Source organism: Cololabis saira, chromosome 10 (assembly GCF_033807715.1).
Source record: "Cololabis saira isolate AMF1-May2022 chromosome 10, fColSai1.1, whole genome shotgun sequence".
Taxonomy (NCBI): Eukaryota; Metazoa; Chordata; class Actinopteri; order Beloniformes; family Belonidae; genus Cololabis; species Cololabis saira.
In genome coordinates, this window is record NC_084596.1 from 8450107 (window position 1) to 8474893 (window position 24787).

The following is a 24787-nucleotide window of genomic DNA, read 5'->3' on the forward strand; positions in this document are numbered from 1 at the left end:
GGGGGATCAGAGCCAAGCCGAACCGAACCGAGGGGCCGTCTCGGACTGAAACCCCCGGCAGAACTCGATCAGCATCCGAAAGAGCCCGCAGCTTCCCGATCCGGAGGAGAAGAGGCGAGAGGTTTATGGTTCTGGGCGATCAGTTTAATTTAGAGCGGTTCAGAGCTAAATTTACGTTTAATGTTTAGTTACCATATGTATATTACTGTGTAACGCCGGCAACTACCAGCATTATTGTTGTTTGCTTATTTTGTGGCTCCATTTTCGCCAGTTATCCGTGGGTTTAAATACCGCGCCATCTGTCTCATTGCACGTGGTGTGACGGGGCGCAGCCATCTTGCCGGCCACGTGCTGTCATGTTGTTTTGAGACACAGATGATCAGAAGATATGTACAACGTGTTTATTGTTTTGATCTCTTTTCCTTCATGCAGTTAACGTTTTATTCCTGTTTTCTTTATGGTAGTGTTTTATGTTTTAATGTAGTTTGCCGTCACGATTTATTCAATGGTGTCGCTTTTCCACCTGCTTGACACCTGGATGTAAATAAATTCTGATTGATTTTAATGAGAGAAGTCGTTTGTGTTGTTTGCACATATTTTGTCACAGTGCTGGTTTGACAGAGCTAGAGCCGAACTGGTGATGGCCTTCAACAGTTATAATGTAAAAATAATACTAAAAGAAGAACAAAAAGAACAGAGTAGGTGTGTATATCAGTGTACATATTTTTTCCCTCAGTTTCTTTTCTTAGTTTAATTTGTTGGACGTCCGAGTTTCTTTTATTTTTTTTATCAATAAAACACCTTAATGGATGGATGGATGGATGGATGGATGGATGGATGGATGGATGGATGGATGGATGGATGGATGGATGGATGGATGGATGGATGGATGGATGGATGGATGGATGGATGGATGGATGGATGGATGGATGGACAGATTTATGGATGGATGACAGATGGACAGATGGTCCTCCAAAACTGGGATTCCATGATTTCTTTCCAGGAAGTGGAAACTCTCAGGTCCTTCTTCAGCTACAAGATTGCTTTAAAAACCGGTTTTAAAAAGCATAATCTGGTTTGCTGATTGAAATTTTCAGGTACCGGTATTTAGTTTTAAATAAGTATAAGTGAGTAACAACAGCTTTGACCCACCACCCGTCTGACACTACTGACTCTGGAAAGTTGTTTTGATTGATCTGTCTTTGCATCGTCACATCAGGAACCGTTTTCTGTTATTTCTTCTCCCACAGAAACATGTCTGTGAAGAGGAAGAGTGATCCACAGAGGGGCTCCGGTCTGGACCAGGATAAGGACTTTGGTCTGGACCGGGAGGAACCAGAGCAGCTGGTTCTGAAGCAGGAGACTGAAACCTTCACGGTGACTCCCACTTACCAGGAAAGGGACTTCAGTGACCCAGAACCGAAACCTGAGCAGCTTCACTCTCAGAACTCTCCCTCAACCGAGGACCCAGATCAGGACCAACGCCAGAATCTGGATTCAGGACCAGCTCCAGATGTGGAGACGGGTCCAAAGAGGAGTCTCAGAAACAGACCTGACGGTAAAGTAGAGCAGCCTTCTGAGCCACAGCTGGGGGTTAAACCACAGGAGGGTAAAACATCTGTAATATGTGACATCTGTGGAGAAAGATTCAGAAACAAGAACAAGTAAGTTCTGGATCCAGACCTGCAGTTCCTCTACTGACCACTAGTCTGGATCCAGACCTGCAGTTCTTCTACTGACCACTAGGGTCTGGATCCAGACCTGCAGTTCCTCTACTGACCACTAGGGTCTGGATCCAGACCTGCAGAAGAGTCATGGTAACATTTCCGTTGTTCAAAGTTTTAATGATTCATCAAAATAATCCAGTAAGAGTGTAGACATGTTTGTTTACATTTACAACAGTTTACAACCATAAGATGCTTATTTGCATGTTTACATCCAACTAGTAATATTTCTGTTTAAAATCTATCGTGGGCAGCTGTGTGTAGTAGCAGTTGTGTATTTCCTCCACAGCTGTCCAACCACAGATAACAGTCTGTGATACTAAACTCAGAACCAACCTGCATGTGTTTGTGGGAACATGAAGGTTTTAGTGCTTCTGCATCATGTGACCCAGACCGAGCTGTCAATCAGCAGCAGCAGCTTCTCTGTGGTCTGCAGGGGCTGATGGGAGTTTCCAGGAGCTGCTAGAAAGCAGCTTTTCCTGCTCTGGTCTCACAGCTCGTCCTTGTTGGGTCTGGGCTGCATCAGAGCTCCACTTCTCCCCAGGTTCACCAGAGGAAACACCACGGACCAAAATGCTTTTCCTCCCAGCTGCTGCTCTGTGCTGTCTGTGTTCAGGTGAGTGTTTCCAGCCAATCAGGAGCCCCCAAACTCCACCTGGAACAAACACCGTCACACTGACCTTCACCTGTCTGTCTGTGTCTCTGCAGCGCTGGTTGCCATGGCAGCAGGGCCGGTTCAGGACGATGTAACACTGACCAGGAGAGTTGGACAAAGTGTCTCCTTCAGCTGTGGACGAACTGATCAGTGTGATGGTGACTTGATAAGATGGTTTCAGAAAAAAGAATTGGAAACTTTCAGATTGATTCTTGTTATTAACAGACAAACCAGTGAAATTAAGTCAGGCTACAATCATCCTCAGAAAGCAGATTTCTCAGCTGAAAATACACAGAATGGTTGTTTGTTGAAGCTAAACAGAGTTAAACTGGATCATTCAGCCACCTACTACTGCATGTGTGTGAAGTATGACGCCCACAGTGAGAAAAGATCCCTGCAGCCTGAACAAAAACCTCCAGCTGAACAGATGTCAAACACAGTTTCAGATCAGAATCTCATAATAGTTCTAGTTACGTAGAAGTTTAATTCTGTGTAACATCAGTATTACAGGGAACTTTAAACAGCCACAACAACTAAATTATGTCCATATTTCCTCCCTCTGGAGAGCAGCTCTGACAGAGGAAATAAGCTTTTGCCGTGGCAACAATTACAGTCTGGGCGTTCAACGGCTGACAGGTTTTTGTACGAGTCTTTCTCACCGTGGGAGGATACCCGTACTACATCTTTGGACCTGGAAGTAAACTGTATGTAACCGGTAAGAAGCAACATTTCTCTTCCTTCAGTTGTTTGATTGTAGAAGTTGAAAATGTGTTTAAAGTCAGTTTGAGCTGCTTCAGACTTTCCATGTTAGTTTGTTCATGTTTAGTAGAGAACTCATCATGCAGCCGTTGCTACAGAAGAGAAGCTCCATCATTTCTGGAAACATGTTTAAATGTCTCCCAACAACTAAACGTGTTCTTTATTTCTGCAAATATCAGAGATGTTACAAATATTGATGTTTGATCATCTCAGTAATTCTGGAGCATCTGCTGCTCTTTGAACACAAGACGACTTTGAGCTCAAATACAATTTAATAGTGATTTACAGCTGGATTTAGGAACGTTCCTGGAAAGATGGAACTGCAAATATATTCACTCAGAACGTTATTAAGTTCAGCAGTTGGACTGAATAAAGTAGCTGCTTAGTTCACGTGGAAGAGAAGAACTCATCTTTATTCTCAGTAAGTTGCATTTTTATTTTACCCAGATTTTATTTTGAGAAGAAAAACAATAAATATGTGGACTTCAGTTTAAAATAACTATAATTAATGGAACCTACAGTAAGTCTGAATCAAATTTGAATAAACAATGTAAGGGAACATATAAACGCCTGAAACAGGTTCACTTGTATCTTTATGGCTGATAAAAACTTAAACAGTAAATGAAGATTATTATATTTGTCAACCAGAAAAAGGTTTTTACAAGCATTAAATTCATATATCCAACGATTAATAAGTGAAATTAAAATAAATAACACATTTATGGACTGTTTGAAATAAATATTTAATCAAGAATTTAAGAGAATGTATACATTATTTAAGTGAATATATTTGTATTTTGTTTTTTTATATAAAGTTGAAATGAAATGATATATTTGAACATGTCCATTAATGTTATCAAACCTGATTTGTATGTATTAGATTGGATTTCAATGATTCGTTTATATTGATAAAGTTTGGTTTAGCTGTTAATATGTGAATGTTGTTGAGAGGATCAGACACACAAACATGTTTTTAGTGATTAGACTAAAAAACATCAGAGTAAAGACTTTATTTTCCTCCAGATGGAGTTGGTTTCAGAGTCAGAACAGTTCAAATTAGGACTCGGACAGTTTCAGAGATAAAACATGGAGCATAAAATATAAAACTTAAAAAAACCCATAAAAACAAAGATCCTGGAACCAGAATAAATTAAAAAAAAACAAATATTATTTGAGCTTTATTATTTGAGCTTCATTTCGAATATGCAAATTAAAAAAGAACAATACTAAAAAGTAAAAAAATAAAGTACAAATATATATATATATATATATATATATATATATATATATATATATATATATATATATATATATATATATATATATATATATATATATATATATATATATATATATATATATATATATATATATATACTGTATGTGTGTGTATATATAGACATACAGAAGCTCTTCAGTGTTGTGCGTCTATTGGTAACTTTGAAATTAAGTTGGCCCCTGAGGTTATAACCTCCCTCCCATTCAAAGAATATCCCCTGTATATGTCCTGGTAATAAATTATTCTTGGCTCTAAACATTAGTTTTGCTGTATTGTAATTAACTAGATCTAGAAATTTTAGTAATTTAGATTGTAAAAATAATTTATTTGTGTGTTCCCGTCCCGGTAACCGGCATTGTATATTATTCTCACAGCTCTTTTCTGTAATATGCACAAGGAGTGAAGTGAGCTTCTGTGCATATTAAACTGTGCATGTAAATTTTATTAGAAAGATAACAATAACATTTGATATTAATGTTCTGTGAAAAACAGATAAATCTTATAAAACTCTGATTAGTTCAGCGGTAAAATATTATTTAATCACTTTCATGTATAAAGCGTCTATTACAACAGAAGTGTCTCCAGGATGTTTCCAGAGACCAGAACACGACCCCCGAGCAATTATTCCATAAACAAGATTGTATATTCCAGATTCCCGTCTCCCACAGAGGACAGACGTGGACCAGCGGCTGTAGCCACAACATTGTTTTAGAGTCAGAAATAGAACTGGTTCATCCCTCTCCCTCACCTGCACTCACACATATTCAGAGATGGATCATGTCTCTGTCTGTGTTTGTTGTTGTTGTTGAACAAAAATTAACTAAACATGTTAGAAGAAGGACAATGTTGGTAAAATGACGTCCCTTCTGGCTTCTTCAGGAGTTAAGAGGTTTTTGTTTTTTTTCGATGATATGTTTATTGTCATGTATTCAACCATACAACATTATGCATACATTACACAGACACATACATACATTTAACTTGCACCATTCTCTATACAAAGGTAAATAATTATATTGGATTAACCAATTGGGAGGAAAAATAAAATAAATACATTAAATATAAAATTAAAAAATAAAATAAATCAAAATGATATTCTCCACAATATTTACTAGTTGTTTTCAGGTAAATCTTGCACTTTCATCGTCATAATGATCATATATGGTTCCCAGAGTTAGACAAAGTCTTTCCGTTTACCCTCATCAATGTACGTTAGTCTTTCCAGTCCAATACCGTTAGAAAGCTCCTTATCCACATTCTCAATGTAGGAGGATCCAGACTTTTCCAACATGATGCAATAGCTCTCCTGGCCTGAAGAAGTCCAAAGTCCAGAACTGTATATTGCTTTGATGTGGTTGAGCAGTTAAGAGTTAAAAGTTAGGATTGAATCTCCTGCCGGGAGGTGTTGACCACCAACGGCAGGTGAAGGATCATCAGGGGTGCAGACCTCTGCAGAAACACGTGTTGGCCTCAGTTTTGTAGCTGCATTGATGAGTGTTTAGTGATCAGAGTCCACGTGGTTTCCAGGATCAGGCTGAATGCTGGAAGCTGCTGCTGACTGTGTGAATGTGTCTGTGTCCAACTTCAGATAAGCAGGTAGTGAAGCCCGTGGTGAGCGTGTACCCAGCAGCATCCAGAGTCCACCTGGGGGGGGGCAGCTCCCTGCTGTGTGTGGCCTCAGCCATGTTTCCTCCTGGGGTCCGGTTCTCCTGGAAAAGACAGAAGAACGGCCCGCTGGAGGACGTCCCCCCTGCCGAGGGAGAGCAGGTGGAGCTCAGAGAGCCGGGACGCAGCGCCTCCATCATGGTGGTCCACCGCCTCCATCAGGACACGTACAGATACAGCTGCTACGTCAAGCACGAGGGCGGCACGGTGGAGGCCCAGACACAAGGTGACGGAGGCTCGGTGACTGTGTTCAGCAGAGACTCAGCTTCACGTGGAGACGCTGTCAAAGACAGCAGAGGACGGACATTTGTCCCTGCAACTCCCAACATCTTCCTTCTCTGTTTCAGAGCTTCCAGCTCCAGCAGCCCCCTGTCCTCCAGAGAGAGAGCCAGCAGACCTGCCAGCTCCAGCAGATCCAGGTTCAGGGGTTCCAGCTCCAGCAGATCCAGGTTCAGGGGTTCCAGCTCCAGCAGATCCAGGTTCAGGGGTTCCAGCTCCAGCAGATCCAGGTTCAGGGGTTCCAGCTCCAGCAGATCCAGGTTCAGGGGTTCCAGCTCCAGCAGATCCAGGTTCAGGGGTTCCAGCTCCAGCAGATCCAGGTTCAGGGGTTCCAGCTCCAGCAGATCCAGGTTCAGGGGTTCCAGCTCCAGCAGATCCAGGTTCAGGGGTTCCAGCTCCAGCAGATCCAGGTTCAGAGATCTTCCAGTCTGAGTGCAGGGTGAAGCTGCTCTGCCTGCTGTACACAGTGCTGACCCTGAAGAGTCTGCTGTACTGCTGTGGACTCTCTCTGCTGATGGTCCTCAGGAACAAGGGGCCGTCCACCAACTGAACACATGCTGACTGGTTTCTCTGATAATCTCACTCATCACATCATTTATACTCTTGAAATACACAAATGATTAACCGTCTTGGTGATATTTCATCTTTTAACAGCATTTATTTCTCCTTCATGTCCTTTTTAATATTCTGATTGTGCACAGTTTGGAATCTGATTCATGTTTAATCAATATTATACTCAATAAAGTGAAAAACAAGCTTGTTGTTGTACTTTTATCTCTACTTGTCATCAGGTTACATGTGTTAACAGCCATTTGAGCCCCAGAAAGCAGAGAAAAGACTTCCTGCAGGGGTTAAACAGCAGTAGATCTGAATCTGGTCTCTGTGGTTATTAGGACTCATCAAAACTGCTGACAGCCAATCACAGGGGTTTTCCTGCAGCTGTGTGGGTTCCTGCTCTGCAGCCTCCACGTCGTGAGCTGTGGCTTTTCACTTTAACACCACCGTGACAGTTACAAGCAGCCACTGCTGCACACGGTCCGGGGACGTGGGGGAGGTCGGGGGGGCAGGAACATCATATGCATTCAGACTTTCTAACCAGTTACTGGATTTTACTGAAGCGTTAAGCTTTATATCAGTTTCGTGTACGATGGCATTTTTTTAAGATTAAGTTGTTTTTTATCATCAAACTAAATTTTCTGATTAATTTCTCTCAGATGTGATCAAATAAAAGTTATGGGGTGAAAAATCCACCACTTTTACTCGTGCTGTGTTGCAGGGAAACGTGTAAAACAGCGTCTTCAACCCTGGTCCTCGGGGCTCCTGTCCTGTGTTGTGCCACAATCTGGGTGCTGGTTCAGTTATTAGAGAGTTTTTAAAAACTGTCTTACAATAGTTATTAATAATTAATAAAGAAGATGACTTATCAAAATCAATTATCAAATTGAATCAATCTAAATCAATCTTATCAGGAAATAATAACTAATCAGCAAAATCAGTCTCAAAGTAGCTGTTATTCCATACAGTCTGTTGTCAGGGGTGGTGTTACAGAATAACAGTGAAGGAAGGAGTCTGAGCACAGACCTTTACAACCAGCAGCTGTGACAAATATGTATAAAATAAACACAAACAACTTCTCTCATTCAAGTTAAACAGAATTGATTTACACAAGTGTTAAAAGATACTGAAACAACACTTGGGATAAATTCTGATGCCTAAACTACACATAAACAACAACTAACTAAACATTAAACCCAAACTGCAGATAATATATGTGTGTTTTTGTGTGTGTGTGTGTGTGTGTGTGTGTGTGTGTGTGTGTGTGTGTGTGTGTGTGTGTGTGTGTGTGTGTGTGTGTGTGTGTGTGTGTGTGTGTGTGTGTGTGTGTGTGTGTGTGTGTGTGTGTATACACTCGCGGATACCACTCGGTGGGGCCATACTACCTGTAGCCCACCCACGGCTTGGGGCCCTGAGTCCCCGTGGGGCCATTTTGCTGGGCCCCGCAAAGTTTTATGCTTTAAAGTGGCTCAGGAGCCTTCCCTGATGCCCCTCATGCTTTTATCTCACAGGGCCTCACGAGGTCAAGATATGGAAATGTGTGTGTGAAGTGTGTGTGCTCACTGCCACCCTGTGGTGACGGGATGCAACTGCAGCCCACACACACACTTCCGGGAGTGTGTGTGATATTAGCCAATAGGATGTTAGCTAATGTTAAAGACCATTTCTGGAACGTTTGGAAATGTCTTTGACTAAATTAAAATGCTATTAATAATCTGATGATACATTAAATGTAAGAACAAATCCTTTTTTCATTCTCATATAATAATAATGATAATATTATTATTCGGTCAGATTAATATGATTTGACGAGTGAGCCCACCTGGAGCAGAGGAGACTACAGTCAGTCACAACACACACTAGAAATAAAGTTTTTGGGAAATAAATAATTTTTTAAAAGACCAATAACAGCCGCAGCTGGTCGCAGCAGAGTTTCATGTGTGATATTGTAACGTTAACAGTGAGCAGCGCCGAGTGATCTGTAAACAGTGAGGGTGGAGGGTGGAGAGTGAGTTGATAGTTCAGGGGTCCTGGTGGGGGTGAGGGAGGAGGGTGAGGGTGGAGGGAGAGGGTGGGAGTGAGGGTGGAGGGTGAAGGTGAGGGTGGAGGGTGGAGGGTGGAAGACCACGTCCATCCTACAGACCACGTCCATCCTACAGACCACGTCCCCATCCTGCAGACCACGTCCATCCTGCAGACCACGTCCATCCTACAGACCACGTCCATCCTACAGACCACGTTCTTCCTGCAGACCACGTCCATCCTGCAGACCAGGTCCATCCTGCAGACCACATCCATCCTGCAGACCACGTCCATCCTACAGACCACGCCCCCATCCTGCAGACCACATCCATCCTGCAGACCACATCCATCCTGCAGACCACATCCATCCTGCAGACCACATCCATCCTGCAGACCACGTCCATCCTACAGACCACGTTCTTCCTGCAGACCACGTCCATCCTACAGACCACGTTCTTCCTGCAGACCACGTCCATCCTGCAGACCACGTCCATCCTACAGACCACGTTCTTCCTGCAGACCACGTCCATCCTGCAGACCAGGTCCATCCTGCAGACCACATCCATCCTGCAGACCACGTCCATCCTACAGACCACGCCCCCATCCTGCAGACCACATCCATCCTGCAGACCACGTCCATCCTACAGACCACGTCCATCCTACAGACCACGCCCCCATCCTGCAGACCACATCCATCCTGCAGACCACGTCCATCCTGCAGACCACGTTCTTCCTGCAGACCACGTTCTTCCTGCAGACCACGTCCATCCTTCAGACCACGTCCATCCTGCAGACCACATCCATCCTGCAGACCACGTTCTTCCTGCAGACCACGTCCATCCTTCAGACCACGTCCATCCTGCAGACCACGTCCATCCTGCAGACCACGTCCATCCTACAGACCACGTCCATCCTACAGACCACGTCCATCCTGCAGACCACGTCCATCCTACAGACCACATCCCCATCCTACAGACGACGTCCATCCTGCAGACCACGCCCCCATCCTACAGACCACGTCCATCCTGCAGACCACGTCCATCGTGCAGACCACGTCCATCCTACAGACCACGTCCATCCTACAGACCTCCAGCCGGCGGAGTTGGTTGTCGGCGTGGTTTTAGCAGCGGAGGCCGACCTATGGATTCTGCTCCCGTCGTTATGTAACAACGGGAGCAGAATCTGAACGGCTCATAGGTAATGGAAAGAATGAATGTGATTGAGTTCTTTATAAAGTGCATTGATAACTTGACATACCAGTTTCTATTTGATCTCCATTAAGCTAACTGGTTTCACACACACAAGGTTCAGGTCGTGTCTTAATGGGGCCCTGTTAAGATATTCTTCCTACAAAGGGGTTTTCCAACTTTTCTCTTCCACACACACACCAAGTTTCAGTTCATGTCCTTACTGGGGCCCTCCGTATGGACCCCTTTATAAGTGATTGTTAACTTACAGGACAACACTTGTCTGCATCCAAACTAGAGTGTTTACAATAACAATAATTAACTTTCTGAGCTGCTGCATGATGAAGAAAATATTTTGAAGTGAGATCCCTTTTTTGGGATCTGTTGGGATGTTAAGATAGGGAGACTTCTAACACTGACCCTCGTGGGGCCCACAGCTTGGATCCCTCATTCTGTGTTTTTTTCTGTAAACCTTTGGATTACCAATTAAGTAAATAAAAGGTTTTCCTGTACTTATTCTACACACTTTCTTAACTGCTGCATGATGAAGAATCTTTTTCTGAAAAAGAACTGTTTAGCCTCTTTTCTGATGTTAGAAGTTTATGAGACACCTCATGAAAATAGTTGTACTTGGCCAAAGGTGTTATACATTTCATTAGTGCTGCACAATATATTGCAAATGTATCGTCATTGCAATATCAACATTATACAATATCCATATCCCAAACGACAATGTATTTGGCCAATCAGATGGGGCCATAGTGCCCCATAGTCCTGCTGCCAATGTCATGGTTCGGTTTGCTGAGGAACCAAGTGCAGGAGAGCAGGAGCCAGGAGTGTTCCCCAAAAGGGGTCCCAAAGCGCTGCTTTGCAGGATTGCAAAAGCTCCAAGAACAAGAATCAAAAACTACAAACCACATGGGAAACACGGAGGGAGGACACAGTACGGTCCGACCGGGGACAAAGGAATGACAAGACAAGATATACTGAGGGGATAATGAGACATGACGAGACACAGGTGCAGACACAATCAGGGCAGATGGGACACAGGCGGGGCAAGACAGAAACTGAAGGCTGGGGGGAATGTCAAAAGTTTTTTCAGGCACAATAATGGAGAAGGCCGGCCCATAGCTAGTAGCTCTTCATGCTAAAATAGGAGCTGTGGCCTTCTTCATAGATCACAGAGGACTCCATGGGACCGTGGACAGGTCTGAGGTAGGCATCTATAACAGATGGACTAAACGAAAGGGACAACAAATAGCCTCAGACATCACACACTCACTCTACTCCACTTAATGTGGGACTTATTTTTTATCTCTTTATTCTCTCGTATTTTATCTATGCTATGGTTTACAGCATCTAAGTCCAGCAGTACTTGTGATTGCCCAATGTATGTTGCTTTATATTGATTGTTTGGTTTGTTTCTGTACTGTCCTGTTGCACATGTGCATGTTGCACATGCACATGCCTTATCACCAAGGGCCGTTAATCCAAAGCCTGCTGAGGCCTTAAGTCATTTTGGAGGTTCCTTTGTTTCAAACCATGTGGTGATCGTTACAAAATTGAGGCTGGGCTCAGAGTTGGGCCTCAGAATTTAAATTAAGTCTTTCCATGTTCAACACAGGGTTGTGGCCCAACACCTGCATGTTTCAGACCAACGTTCTTCAACCCTGGTCCTCTGAGCCCTTGTCTGGCATGTTTCAGACCAGTGTGTCACGTTTTGGTCAGTTCCTTTATTATTTTGAAACCTGTGTTTTTGTGTTTCAGTTCTGTCTTGACTTCCATTGTTCCCATCTGCCCTGATCGTCTGCACCCCTCGTTAACCTTTTTGTGTATATATGGACTGTTTTTTTTGGAACTCCTGCCTCCGGCGTCTCTCCTGCACTTGGGTCCTATGGACACCACATCGTGAAAGAACGGACCAGCCAGAATGGACCCAACAGGAGAATATGTTACTCTTTGGGAGTTTTTTCGCCAGCAGGCAGAAAAGACGAGGAGCCGTAATGGAGAAAGAGGGATCCCCCTTGGCTTGAGGCGGGTCCAGATGTGTTCAGGCTCAAGGCAGACGACGACGGCAGCCCCCTCCTGTCCTTGTTCCAGAGGTGGTCTTGGACGCACCCCAGCGTGTCCCTGTTCCACTAGTGGTCTTGGACGCACCCCACCCTGTCTCTGTTCCAGTGTTGGTCTTGGACGCACCCCACCCTGTCTCTGTTCCAGTGTTGGTCTTGGACGCACCCCAGCCTGTCTCTGTTCCAGTGGTGGTCTTGGACGCAACCCAGCCTGTCCCTGTTCAAGTGGTGGTTTTGGACGCACCCCAGCCTGTCCTTGTTCCTGAGGTGGTTTTGGACGCATCCCAGCCTGCTCCTGTTCCAGTGGTGGTCTTGGACGCACCCCAGCCTTTCCCTGTTCCAGTGGTGGTCCTGGAAGCACCCAACCCTTGTCCCTGTTCCAGGGGTGGTCCTGGACGGACCCCAGCCTTTCTCTGTTCCAGTGGTGGTCCTGTATGCACCCCAGCCGGTATATATGTTCCAATGGTGGTCATGGACGAACCCCAGCCTGTCCCTGTTCCAGTGGTTGTCTTGGATGCACCCAAGCCTGTCCCTGTTCAAGTGGTGCTCTTGGACGCACCCCAGCCTGTCCCTGTTCCTGTGGTGGTCTTGGACGCACCCCAGCCTGTCCCTGTTCCAGTGGTTGTCTTGGATGCACCCAAGCCTGTCCCTGTTCAAGTGGTGCTCTTGGATGCACACCAGCCTGTCCTTGTTTCAGAGGTGGTCTTGGATGCACCCCAGCCTGTCCCTTTTCCAGTGTTGGTCTTGGACGCACCCCAGCCTAGTGGTCTTAGACACACCCCAGCCTGTCCCTGTTCCAGTGGTGGTATTGGACACACCCCAGCCTGTCCTGTTTCCATTGGTGGTCTTGGATGCACCCCAGCCTGTCCCTTTTCCAGTGTTGGTCTTGGACGCACCCCAGCCTAGTGGTCTTAGACACACCCCAGCCTGTCCCTGTTCGAGCGGTGGTATTGGACACACCCCAGCCTGTCCTGTTTCCATTGGTAGTCTTGGACGCACCCCAGCCTGTCTCTGTTCCAGTGTTGGTCTGAGACGCACCCCAGCCTGTCTCTGTTCCAGTGGTGGTCTTGGACGCAACCCAGCCTTTCCTTGTTCCCGAGGTGGTCTCAGACGCATCCCAGCCTGTCCCTGTTCCAGTGGTGGTCTTCGACGCACCCCAGCCTGTCCCTGTTCCTGTCATGGTCCTGGACACACCCCAGCCTGTGCTTGTTCCCCAGGTGGTCCTGGACGCACCCCAGCATGTCTCTGTTCCAGTGTTGGTCCTGGATGCACCCCAGCCTGTCCTTTTTCCCCAGGTGGTCGTGGATGCACCCCAGCCTGTCCATGTTCCCAAGGTGGTCCTGGACGAACCCCTGCCTGTTCCTGTTCCAGTGGAGGTTTTGGACGCACACCAGCCTGTCCTTGTTCCAGAGGTGGTCTTGGACACAGCCCGGCCTGTCCTTGTTCCCGTGGTGGTCTTGGACGCACCCCAGCCTGTCCCTTTTCCAGTGGTGGTATTGCACGCACCCCAGCCTGTCCCTGTTCCAGTAGTGGTCATGGACGCATCCCAGCCTTGTCCCTGTTCCAGTGGTGTTCCTGGTCGGACTCCCGCCTTCTCTGTTCCAGTGGTGCTCCTGTATGCACCCCAGTCGGTATATGTTCCAATGGTGGTCCTGGACGAACTCCAGCCTCTCCCTGTTCCAGTGGTTGTCTTGGATGCTCCCCAGCCTGTCCCTGTTCCAGTGGTGGTCTTGGACGCACCCCAGCCTGTCCCTGTTCCTGTCATGGTCCTGGACACACCCCAGCCTGTCCCCAACCCCCCCAGTCTGGACTTCAGCAGGAGGGTCCCCCCTTATGAGCCTGGTCCTGCTCAAGGTTTCTTCCCTCCTAAAGGGGATTTTTTCCTTGCCACTGTTTGGCTTAAGGCTTTTCTCCCACTAGGGGAGTTTTTACCTGCCATTGTTTATGTAATAATTGCTCAGGGGTCATGTTCTTGGTCTCTGGAAAGCGTTTAGAGACAACATTTGTTGTATTAGACACTATATAAATAAAATTGAATTGAATTGAATTGGAGGCACCCCAGCCTTTCCCTGTTCCCATGGTCGTCATGCACACACCCCGGCCTGTCCTTGTTCCCGAGGTGGTCCTGTACTCACCCCAGCCATTCCGCGTTCCAGTAGTGGTCTTGGACGCACCCCAGTCCGTCCCTGTTTCAGTCTTGGTCATGGACGCACCGCAGCCTGTCTCTGTTCCAGTAGTGGTCCTTGACGCACCCCAGCCTTGTCCCTGTTCCAGTGGTGGTCCTGGACGGACTCCAGACTTTCTCTGTTCCATTGGTGCTCCTGTATGCACCCCAACCGGTATATGTTCCAATGGTGGTCATGGACGCACCCCAGCCTGTCTCTGTTCCAGTGTTGGTCCTGGATGCACCCCAGCCTGTCCTTTTTCCCCAGGTGGTCGTGGATGCACCCCAGCCTGTCCATGTTCCCAAGGTGGTCCTGGACGAACCCCTGCCTGTTCCTGTTCCAGTGGAGGTTTTGGACGCACACCAGCCTGTCCTTGTTCCAGAGGTGGTCTTGGACACAGCCCGGCCTGTCCTTGTTCCCGTGGTGGTCTTGGACGCACCCCAGCCTGTCCCTTTTCCAGTGGTGGTATTGCACGCACCCCAGCCTGTCCCTGTTCCAGTAGTGGTCATGGACGCATCCCAGCCTTGTCCCTGTTCCAGTGGTGTTCCTGGTCGGACTCCCGCCTTCTCTGTTCCAGTGGTGCTCCTGTATGCACCCCAGTCGGTATATGTTCCAATGGTGGTCCTGGACGAACTCCAGCCTCTCCCTGTTCCAGTGGTTGTCTTGGATGCTCCCCAGCCTGTCCCTGTTCCAGTGGTGGTCTTGGACGCACCCCAGCCTGTCCCTGTTCCTGTCATGGTCCTGGACACACCCCAGCCTGTCCCCAACCCCCCCAGTCTGGACTTCAGCAGGAGGGTCCCCCCTTATGAGCCTGGTCCTGCTCAAGGTTTCTTCCCTCCTAAAGGGGATTTTTTCCTTGCCACTGTTTGGCTTAAGGCTTTTCTCCCACTAGGGGAGTTTTTACCTGCCATTGTTTATGTAATAATTGCTCAGGGGTCATGTTCTTGGTCTCTGGAAAGCGTTTAGAGACAACATTTGTTGTATTAGACACTATATAAATAAAATTGAATTGAATTGAATTGGAGGCACCCCAGCCTTTCCCTGTTCCCATGGTCGTCATGCACACACCCCGGCCTGTCCTTGTTCCCGAGGTGGTCCTGTACTCACCCCAGCCATTCCGCGTTCCAGTAGTGGTCTTGGACGCACCCCAGTCCGTCCCTGTTTCAGTCTTGGTCATGGACGCACCGCAGCCTGTCTCTGTTCCAGTAGTGGTCCTTGACGCACCCCAGCCTTGTCCCTGTTCCAGTGGTGGTCCTGGACGGACTCCAGACTTTCTCTGTTCCATTGGTGCTCCTGTATGCACCCCAACCGGTATATGTTCCAATGGTGGTCATGGACGCACCCCAGCCTGTCCCTGTTCCAGTGGTGGTCTTGGACGCACCCCAGTCTGTCCCTGTTCCAGTGGTGGTCTTGGAGGCAGCTTGTGATCTGATTTGAGGCTAAAACAATGAAAATAAGTGTTCAAAATTATAGGTGTGTGGAGAATGGATGTTGATAGATGATCAATGATGCCTGATGGACGGATGATAAATGGATAGATGGACTGATGGATGATAAACTTATGGATGGAAGGATGGATGATAGATGGTGTGACGAAGGCCCGTCACCGAGTGCAGGCAACACCTGGCATACTTGACACACACTAAGACCGCTCCCTCATATTCAATATTCCCCTTAGTCATTGTGGTCAGTGCACGCTTCACAATAAAACAACAATTGAACATTTACAGCATCACCTGCAGTCATATACATACCAAGAAAACATAGTCACAGTTTAATCAAGTCAGGTCTTTTTTATTCATACTCATCCTTTAACTGGTTGCTGAAGTATACTACCTGCTGTCACAGGTGTGCTGATGGTGGGGCATACCATGTGTGGCTGGGTTATTATTCAATTAAGTTGAAGTATAATTGGATTTATTTTATTGGAGGTAATGGTATTGTTTGGGGCTGCCATTGTAGAGAGCCTCTAATGTTTGCTTATTACCTTTAATTGGTTACTTTTATTTGATTTCCAATTAATTATGAGTTGGTCCAGTGGGGGGGCTTAACAGTTAAAGGCCTCTGGCCACAAGGGGTTTTTGTTTTTGAGTTGTTCAGTTTGGAGGTTGCTGCTGAACAGAGATAGGTGTAAATAACAGTGTACATATTTTTTCCCTGTTTTTTTTTTTTAGTTTCATTTGATGGAGTTTCTTGCTGTTTCATTTTTTTCGTAAATAAAACACCTTAATCTGCTTTAGTGACTCCAGGCATTTTTTTCATTGGACAGTAACCCACAGTTTGTGTAACGGATGGATGGATGGATGGATGGATGGATGGATGGATGGATGGATGGATGGATGGATGGATGGATGGATGGATGCATGGATGGATGCATGGATGGATGCATGGATGGATGATAGACAGACAGATGTGTCAGGGGTTGACATTCCCCCCAGTTTGTTTCTGTTTTGCCCTGCCTGTGTCCCATCTGCCCTGATTGTCTGCACCTGTGTGTCGTTATCCCCTGTGTAAATCTGGTCTTGTCATCCCCTTGCTCCTTGTGGTTCCGTACTGTGTTTTCCTCCATGTGTCCTGCCTGTTTTTGCTCCAGTTTTCTGATACCCGTTTTTGTGTTTTGATCCTGCAAAGCAGCGCTTTGGTTTTTGGTCCTTGCCTTTTCTTTGGAATAAACCCTTTTTTGTTCCGAACTCCTGCCTCGCTCTCCTGCATCTGGGTCCTCACAACACCAGTCGTGACAAGATGGTCCTCCAAAACTGGTGATTCCATGATTTCTTTCCAGGAGGTGGAAACTCTCAGGTCCTTCTACAGCTACAAGAGTGCTTTAAAAACCGGTTTAAATAGCATAATCTGGTTTGCTGATTGAAGTTTCAGGCGTTTCATAAGTTTTAAATAAGTATAAGTGAGTAACAGCAACTTTGACCCACCACCCATCTGACACTACTGACTCTGGAAAGTTGTTTTGATTGATGTGTGGTGCGTCTTTGCATCGTCACATCAGGAACCGTTTTCTGTTATTTCTTCTCCCACAGAAACATGTCTGTGAAGAGGAAGAGTGATCCACAGAGGGGCTCCGGTCTGGTCCAGGATAAGGACTTTGGTCTGGACCGGGAGGAACCAGAGCAGCTGGTTCTGAAGCAGGAGACTGAAACCTTCACGGTGACTCCCACTTACCAGGAAAGGGACTTCAGTGACCCAGAACCGAAACCTGAGCAGCTTCACTCTCAGAACTCTCCCTCAACCGAGAACCCAGATCAGGACCAACGCCAGAATCTGGATTCAGGACCAGCTCCAGATGTGGAGACGGGTCCAAAGAGGAGTCTCGGAAACAGACCTGACGGTAAAGTAGAGCAGCCTTCTGAGCCACAGCTGGGGGTTAAACCACAGGAGGGTAAAACGTCTGTAATATGTGACATCTGTGGAGAAAGATTCAGAAACAAGAACAAGTAAGGTCTGGATCCAGACCTGCAGTTCCTCTACTGACCACTAGGGTCTGGATCCAGACCTGCAGTTCCTCTACTGACCACTAGGGTCTGGATCCAGACCTGCAGTTCCTCTACTGACCACTAGGGTCTGGATCCAGACCTGCAGTTCCTCTACTGATCTCTAGTCTGGATCCAGACCTGCAGGTCCTCTACAGACCACTAAGGTCCAGATCCAGACCTGCAGTTCCTCTACAGACCACTAGGGTCTGGATCCAGACCTGCAGTTCCTCTACTGACCACTAGGGTCCAGATCCAGACCTGCAGTTCCTCTACTGACCACTAGGGTCTGGATCCAGACCTGCAGTTCCTGTACTGACCACTAGGGTCTGGATCCAGACCTGCAGTTCCTCTACTGATCTCTAGTCTGGATCCAGACCTGCAGGTCCTCTACAGACCACTAGGGTCCAGATCCAGACCTGCAGTTCCTCTACTGACCACTAGGGTCTGGATCCAGACCTGCAGAAGTCCCATGGTAACATTTCCGTCGTTCAAAGTTTTAACGATTCATCAACATAATCCAGTAAGAGTGTAGACATGTTTGTTTACATTTACAACTGTTTACAACCATAAGATGGTTATTTGCATGTTTACATCCAGCTAGTAATTTCTGGTTGAAATCTATCGTGGGCAGCTGTGTGTAGTAGCAGTTGTGTATTTCCTCCACAGCTGTCCAACCATAGATAACAGTCTGTGATACTAAACTCAGAACCAACCTGCATGTGTTTGTGGGAACATGAAGGTTTTAGTGCTTCTGCATCATGTGACCCAGACCGAGCTGTCAATCAGCAGCAGCAGCTTCTCTGTGGTCTGCAGGGGCTGATGGGAGTTTCCAGGAGCTGCTAGAAAGCAGCTTTTCCTGCTCTGGTCTCACAGCTCGTCCTTGTTGGGTCTGGGCTGCATCAGAGCTCCACTTCTCCCCAGGTTCACCAGAGGAAACACCACGGACCAAAATGCTTTTCCTCCCAGCTGCTGCTCTGTGCTGTCTGTGTTCAGGTGAGTGTTTCCAGCCAATCAGGAGCCCCCAAACTCCACCTGGAACAAACACCGTCACACTGACCTTCACCTGTCTGTCTGTGTCTCTGCAGCGCTGGTTGCCATGGCAGCAGAGCTGGTTCAGGACGATGTAACACTGACCAGGAGAGTTGGACAAAGTGTCTCCTTCAGCTGTGGACGAACTGATCATTGTGATCTTTACTGGGTATTCTGGTATCAGAAAAAAGAAATGGAAACTTTCAGAGTCATTAATGAAATTAACAGAGGATCCTGTAATATTAATTCAGGCTTCAATCATCCTCAGAAAGCAGATTTCTCAGCTGAAAATACACAGAACGATTGTTCGTTGAAGCTAAACAGAGTTAAACTGGATCATTCAGCCACCTACTACTGTATGTGTGTGAAGATAGACGCCCACAGTTAGAAAAGATCCCTGCAGCCTGAACAAAATACTCCAGCTGAACAGATGTCAAACACAGTTTGAGATTAGAATCCCATAATAGTTTGGGTTTTGTAGGAGTTTAATTCTGTGTAACATCAGTATTACAGGGAACTTTAAACAGCCACAACAACTAAATTATGTCCATATTTCCTCCCTCTGGAGAGCAGCTCTGACAGAGGAAATAAGCTGTTGCTGTGGCAACAATTACAGTCTGGGCGTTCAACGGCTGACAGGTTTTTGTACGAGTCTTTCTCACCGTGGTAGGGAATCACTGCCACATCTTTGGACGTGGAAGTAAACTGTATGTAACCGGTAAGAAGCAACATTTCTCTTCCTTCAGTTGTTTGATTGTAGAAGTTGAAAATGTGTTTAAAGTCAGTTTGAGCTGCTTCAGACTTTCCATGTTAGTTTGTTCATGTTTAGTAGAGAACTCATCATGCAGCCGTTGCTACAGAAGAGAAGCTCCATCATTTCTGGAAACATGTTTAAATGTCTCCCAACAACTAAACGTGTTCTTTATTTCTGCAAATATCAGAGATGTTACAAATATTGATGTTTGATCATCTCAGTAATTCTGGAGCATCTGCTGCTCTTTGAACACAAGACGACTTTGAGCTCAAATACAATTTAATAGTTATTTACAGCTGGATTTAGGAACGTTCCTGGAAAGATGGAACTGCAAATATATTCACTCAGAACGTTATTAAGTTCAGCAGTTGGACTGAATAAAGTAGCTGCTTATTAGTTCACGTGGAAGAGAAGAACTCATCTTTATTCTCAGTCACCTTTTTATTCAGTTAACCAGGTTTTAGCAAAGTATTAAATTAAGAAATCAAAAGATGAATAAGTGAATTTAAAATAAATAACACATTTATGGACAGTTTGAAATAAATATTTAATCAAAAATTTAAGAGAAGGTATAAATGACTGAGTGAATATATTTGTGTTTTGATTTTCATTCTAAAGTTTAAATAATTCATTTATTTGAACATCTCCATTAATTTTATAAAACCAGATTTTTATTTTTATTTTTATTATTATTACGACAAAGAACTGCCAATCAGACTATACCTGCGATCAATGATGAACAAGATTCAAAGTATACAGATAGCCTCAAAATTAACTCCTGTTTTAAAAATTTCTATCAAGTATTATACACATCGGAATGTCCAACTGAACCCTCAATGTTGGAGGATTTTTTAAGATCCCTACATGCTCCATCAGTAGACCCAGACATGGCTGATTCATTGGAGAAAGACTTCTCGGCCCTGGAAATAATATCTGCAATCAGATCTATGCAAAGCGGCAAGTCCCCAGGACCAGACGGGTATCCGACAGATTTCTTCAAAAAATTATCAGACCAACTTGCCCCTTTACTATTGTCTGTTTTTGAAGAATCACTTTCACATAAGGTGTTACCTCTGACTATGCGCCAAGCAGTGATCTCTGTTATTCTCAAAAAAGGAAAAAACCCTCTAGAGTGTAATTCATTCCGCCCGATTTCTCTCCTTAACACGGATGCAAAAATCCTTGCCAAGGTTCTGGCACGTCGACTAGAGGGGGTTCTGCCTTCCATTATATCACCTGACCAAACAGGCTTTATTAAGAACCGTTACTCTTTTTTCAACGTCCGACGCCTTTTTAACATCCTTTATAGCCCCTCTCCCCCTGGTGTGCCAGAGGTCGTCCTCCCACTTGATGCTGAAAAGGCGTTTGACCGGGTGGAGTGGGACTTTTCAGCACACTGGAGAGATTTGGATTTGGCAATAAATTCATATCATGGATCAGACTTTTATATACTTCTCCAAAGGCTGCTGTTCGTACTAATAATAATCTGTCCCCTTTCTTCGAGCTTAAACGTGGTACAAGACAGGGATGCCCCATGTCACCGCTTCTCTTTGCGGTCGCAATGGAACCACTAGCTTTAGCTCTGAGGCAAAATGCGGATATCAGAGGAATTCACCGAGCAGGGGAGGAGCACAAAGTCTCGCTTTATGCGGATGACATGCTCCTATATATATCACAACCCCTTTTGAGTATCCCTAAATTAATGACCTTACTAAAAGAATTTGGCAAACTATCTGGCTACAGGGTCAATGTTCAAAAAAGTGAGTTGATGCCTGTTGGCACTAGTAATACATCCTTAAACTCACTCCCCTTTAAAATTAGCCCCAAAAAATTCAAATATCTCAGCATATGGATTACAAATAAACATAAAGATCTTTATGCTGTTAACTATCAGCCCCTGTTATCAAACTTAAATCAGGATATTGAACGATGGGATCCTCTGCCTTTATCTCTAGGTGGAAGAATTAATACAGTAAAAATGAATATACTGCCCAAATTTTTATATATATTTCAGTGTCTCCCCATCTTCTTAACTAAATCTTTTTTTACTAAATTAAATAATCAGATATCAAGCTTTATTTGGAACAAAAAACCGCCCCGGATAAAAAGAAGTGTACTTCAGAGACCTCGCTCAATGGGAGGAATGGCACTCCCTAATTTCTTGTATTACTATTGGGCTGTTAACATTCGGGTACTGTTATATTGGATGGATAACAATAATGATAACATTGACACTGGATGGCTAAATCTGGAGGGGGCATCTGTAAATTCCACATCTTTAAAAGCCTTACTGTGTTCTAAGTTGCCATTTCCACAGCCCATTTCAAACTTTACCTCCAACCCTGTTGTTTTGCATTCAATCAAGATCTGGAACCAATTCAGAAGATCCTTTGCACTTACAGAGCTTTCTCAGGCCGCCCCAATTACACTGAATCATATGTTTGTCCCATCGTTAATAGATGGGGTCTTTGATATGTGGTCCAGAAGAGGTATGGTATCACTGTCTGATCTGTATATTGATGGCAGCTTTGCCTCCTTTGAACAGTTGGTACAAAGATATCACATTCCCAAATCACATTTTTATAGATATCTGCAGCTCCGGAATTTTGTATTCTCAAACTTTGTATGCTCTCCCTTACGTCCTCCAACTGGCCTATTGGATTCAATTTTTGATTGTAAACTAGTCAGAAAACAAACCATTAGCACAATATACGAAATACTATATTCTCATAACTTGATGCCTTTGGACCTCCTCAAAAATAAATGGGAGACAGATTTAAATCAGCAAATTACGGACGACACTTGGCACAAAATAATACAGGGAATTTTTTCATCTTCCATCTGTCTTAGACATGCTGTCATTCAGTTTAAAATTGTACATCGTCTGCACTGGTCTAAAGTTAGGCTCTCTAAGATCAGTGCTGATATCGACCCCACTTGTGATAGGTGCGGGCGAGATCCAGCCACTCTCCTACACATGTTCTGGACGTGTCCAAAGCTCTGCGCTTTCTGGCAGCCCATCTTTGAGACCTTTTCTAAGATCTTTGCAACAAGGCTTGCACCGTCTCCATTCATTGCACTTTTTGGTGTACCTCAGATAGACTCCCAGATAGAGATGTGGGAAAGAATGATGGTGGCTTTCTGCTCTCTCCTAACTAGGAGACTGATATTACTGAAATGGAAAGACCCAGCACCTCCAACATACAGTCATTGGGTTCGGGAAATCATGTACCATATCAAGTTGGAGAAGATCAGATACACAATAAGGGGGTCTACTAGAAAATTTTATAACATTTGGCAGCCTTTCTTAATGTTTGTTGAAGATATGGAGGCAGACAGTATAGTACACTAAACCTCTGTTGCTGTCCTCAGTCATCTTTTACTATTGTATCTCTTTTGTTGCTATTTGTTTGTTTTTTGTTATCTGGCTATATGAACACTGAATGCTGAACTATGTATTTCATACTGTGAACTCTATATGTCTGGTATTTGGGAGGGGGGGGGGTGCAATGGGTTTTTTGTTTTTTTCTTGTGTGTCCTGTTGAACTTATGTTAAACTGTAAACTATAACTTCTAAAACTAAATAAAAATACCTTGATCAAAAAAAAAAATACAGATAAATCTTCTAAAAAAGTGATTAGTTCAGCAGTAAAATATAATTTAATCACTTTTATGTCTAAAGCGTCTATTACAACAGAAGTGTCTCCAGGATGTTTCCAGAGACCAGAACACGACCCCCGAGCAATTATTACATAAACAAGATTCTATATTCCAGATTCCCGTCTCCCACAGAGGACAGACGTGGACCAGCGGCTGTAGCCAGAACATTGTTTTAGAGTCAGAAATAGAACTGGTTCATCCCTCTCCCTCACCTGCACTCACACATATTCAGAGATGGATCATGTCTCTGTCTGTGTTTGTTGTTGTTGTTGAACAAAAATGAACTAAAGATGTTAGAAGAAGGACAATGTTGGTAAAATGACGTCCCTTCTGGCTTCTTCAGGAGTTAAGCGATTGGGGGATTTTTTTCCACGATATGTTTATTGTACGCATACATTACACAGACACATATATACATTTAACTTGCACCATTCTCTATACAATGGTAAATAATTATATTGTATTAACCAATTGGGAGGAAAAATAAAATAAACAAATGAAATTTAAAATAAAAAAATAAAAAAGAGTTAAAAGTTAGGATTGAATCTCCTGCCGGGAGGTGTTGACCACCAACGGCAGGTGAAGGATCATCAGGGGTGCAGACCTCTGCAGAAACACGTGTTGGCCTCAGTTTTGTAGCTGCATTGATGAGTGTTTAGTGATCAGAGTCCACGTGGTTTCCAGGATCAGGCTGAATGCTGGAAGCTGCTGCTGACTGTGTGAATGTGTCTGTGTCCAACTTCAGATGAGCAGGTAGTGAAGCCCGTGGTGAGCGTGTACCCAGCAGCATCCAGAGTCCACCTGGGGGGGGGCAGCTCCCTGCTGTGTGTGGCCTCAGCCATGTTTCCTCCTGGGGTCCGGTTCTCCTGGAAAAGACAGAAGAAGAACGGCCCGCTGGAGGACGTCCCCCCTGCCGAGGGAGAGCAGGTGGAGCTCAGAGAGCCGGGACGCAGCGCCTCCATCATTGTGGTCCACCGCCTCCATCAGGACACGTACAGATACAGCTGCTACGTCAAGCACGAGGGCGGCACGGTGGAGGCCCAGACACAAGGTGACGGAGGCTCGGTGACTGTGTTCAGCAGAGACTCAGCTTCACGTGGAGACGCTGTCAAAGACAGCAGAGGACGGACATTTGTCCCTGCAACTCCCAACATCTTCCTTCTCTGTTTCAGAGCTTCCAGCTCCAGCAGCCCCCTGTCCTCCAGAGAGAGAGCCAGCAGACCTGCCAGCTCCAGCAGATCCAGGTTCAGGGGTTCCAGCTCCAGCAGTTCCAGGTTCAGGGGTTCCAGCTCCAGCAGATCCAGGTTCAGGGGTTCCAGCTCCAGCAGATCCAGGTTCAGAGATCTTCCAGTCTGAGTGCAGGGTGAAGCTGCTCTGCCTGCTGTACACAGTGCTGACCCTGAAGAGTCTGCTGTACTGCTGTGGACTCTCTCTGCTGATGGTCCTCAGGAACAAGGGGCCGTCCACCAACTGAACACATGCTGACTGGTTTCTCTGATA

The 24787-nt window shown here is 45.3% G+C and overlaps 2 protein-coding genes across 2 annotated transcripts; both read left to right on the forward strand.

Moving 5' to 3' along the window:
- Positions 1–2125: 2125 nt before the first annotated feature.
- Positions 2126–7101, forward strand: LOC133451822 (immunoglobulin lambda-1 light chain-like). The gene is made up of 5 exons (XM_061730964.1): positions 2126–2340; positions 2433–2750; positions 3053–3094; positions 6006–6308; positions 6646–7101. Exons 1-5 carry the CDS (start codon positions 2298–2300, stop codon positions 6909–6911), a joined length of 972 nt encoding a protein of 323 aa, XP_061586948.1. The 5' UTR covers positions 2126–2297; the 3' UTR covers positions 6912–7101.
- An 11521-nt stretch (positions 7102–18622) lies between these two features.
- Positions 18623–24787, forward strand: LOC133451823 (immunoglobulin lambda-1 light chain-like). Its single transcript, XM_061730965.1, has 5 exons — positions 18623–18837; positions 18930–19256; positions 19544–19591; positions 24033–24338; positions 24499–24787. Exons 1-5 carry the CDS (start codon positions 18795–18797, stop codon positions 24759–24761), a joined length of 987 nt encoding a protein of 328 aa, XP_061586949.1. The 5' UTR covers positions 18623–18794; the 3' UTR covers positions 24762–24787.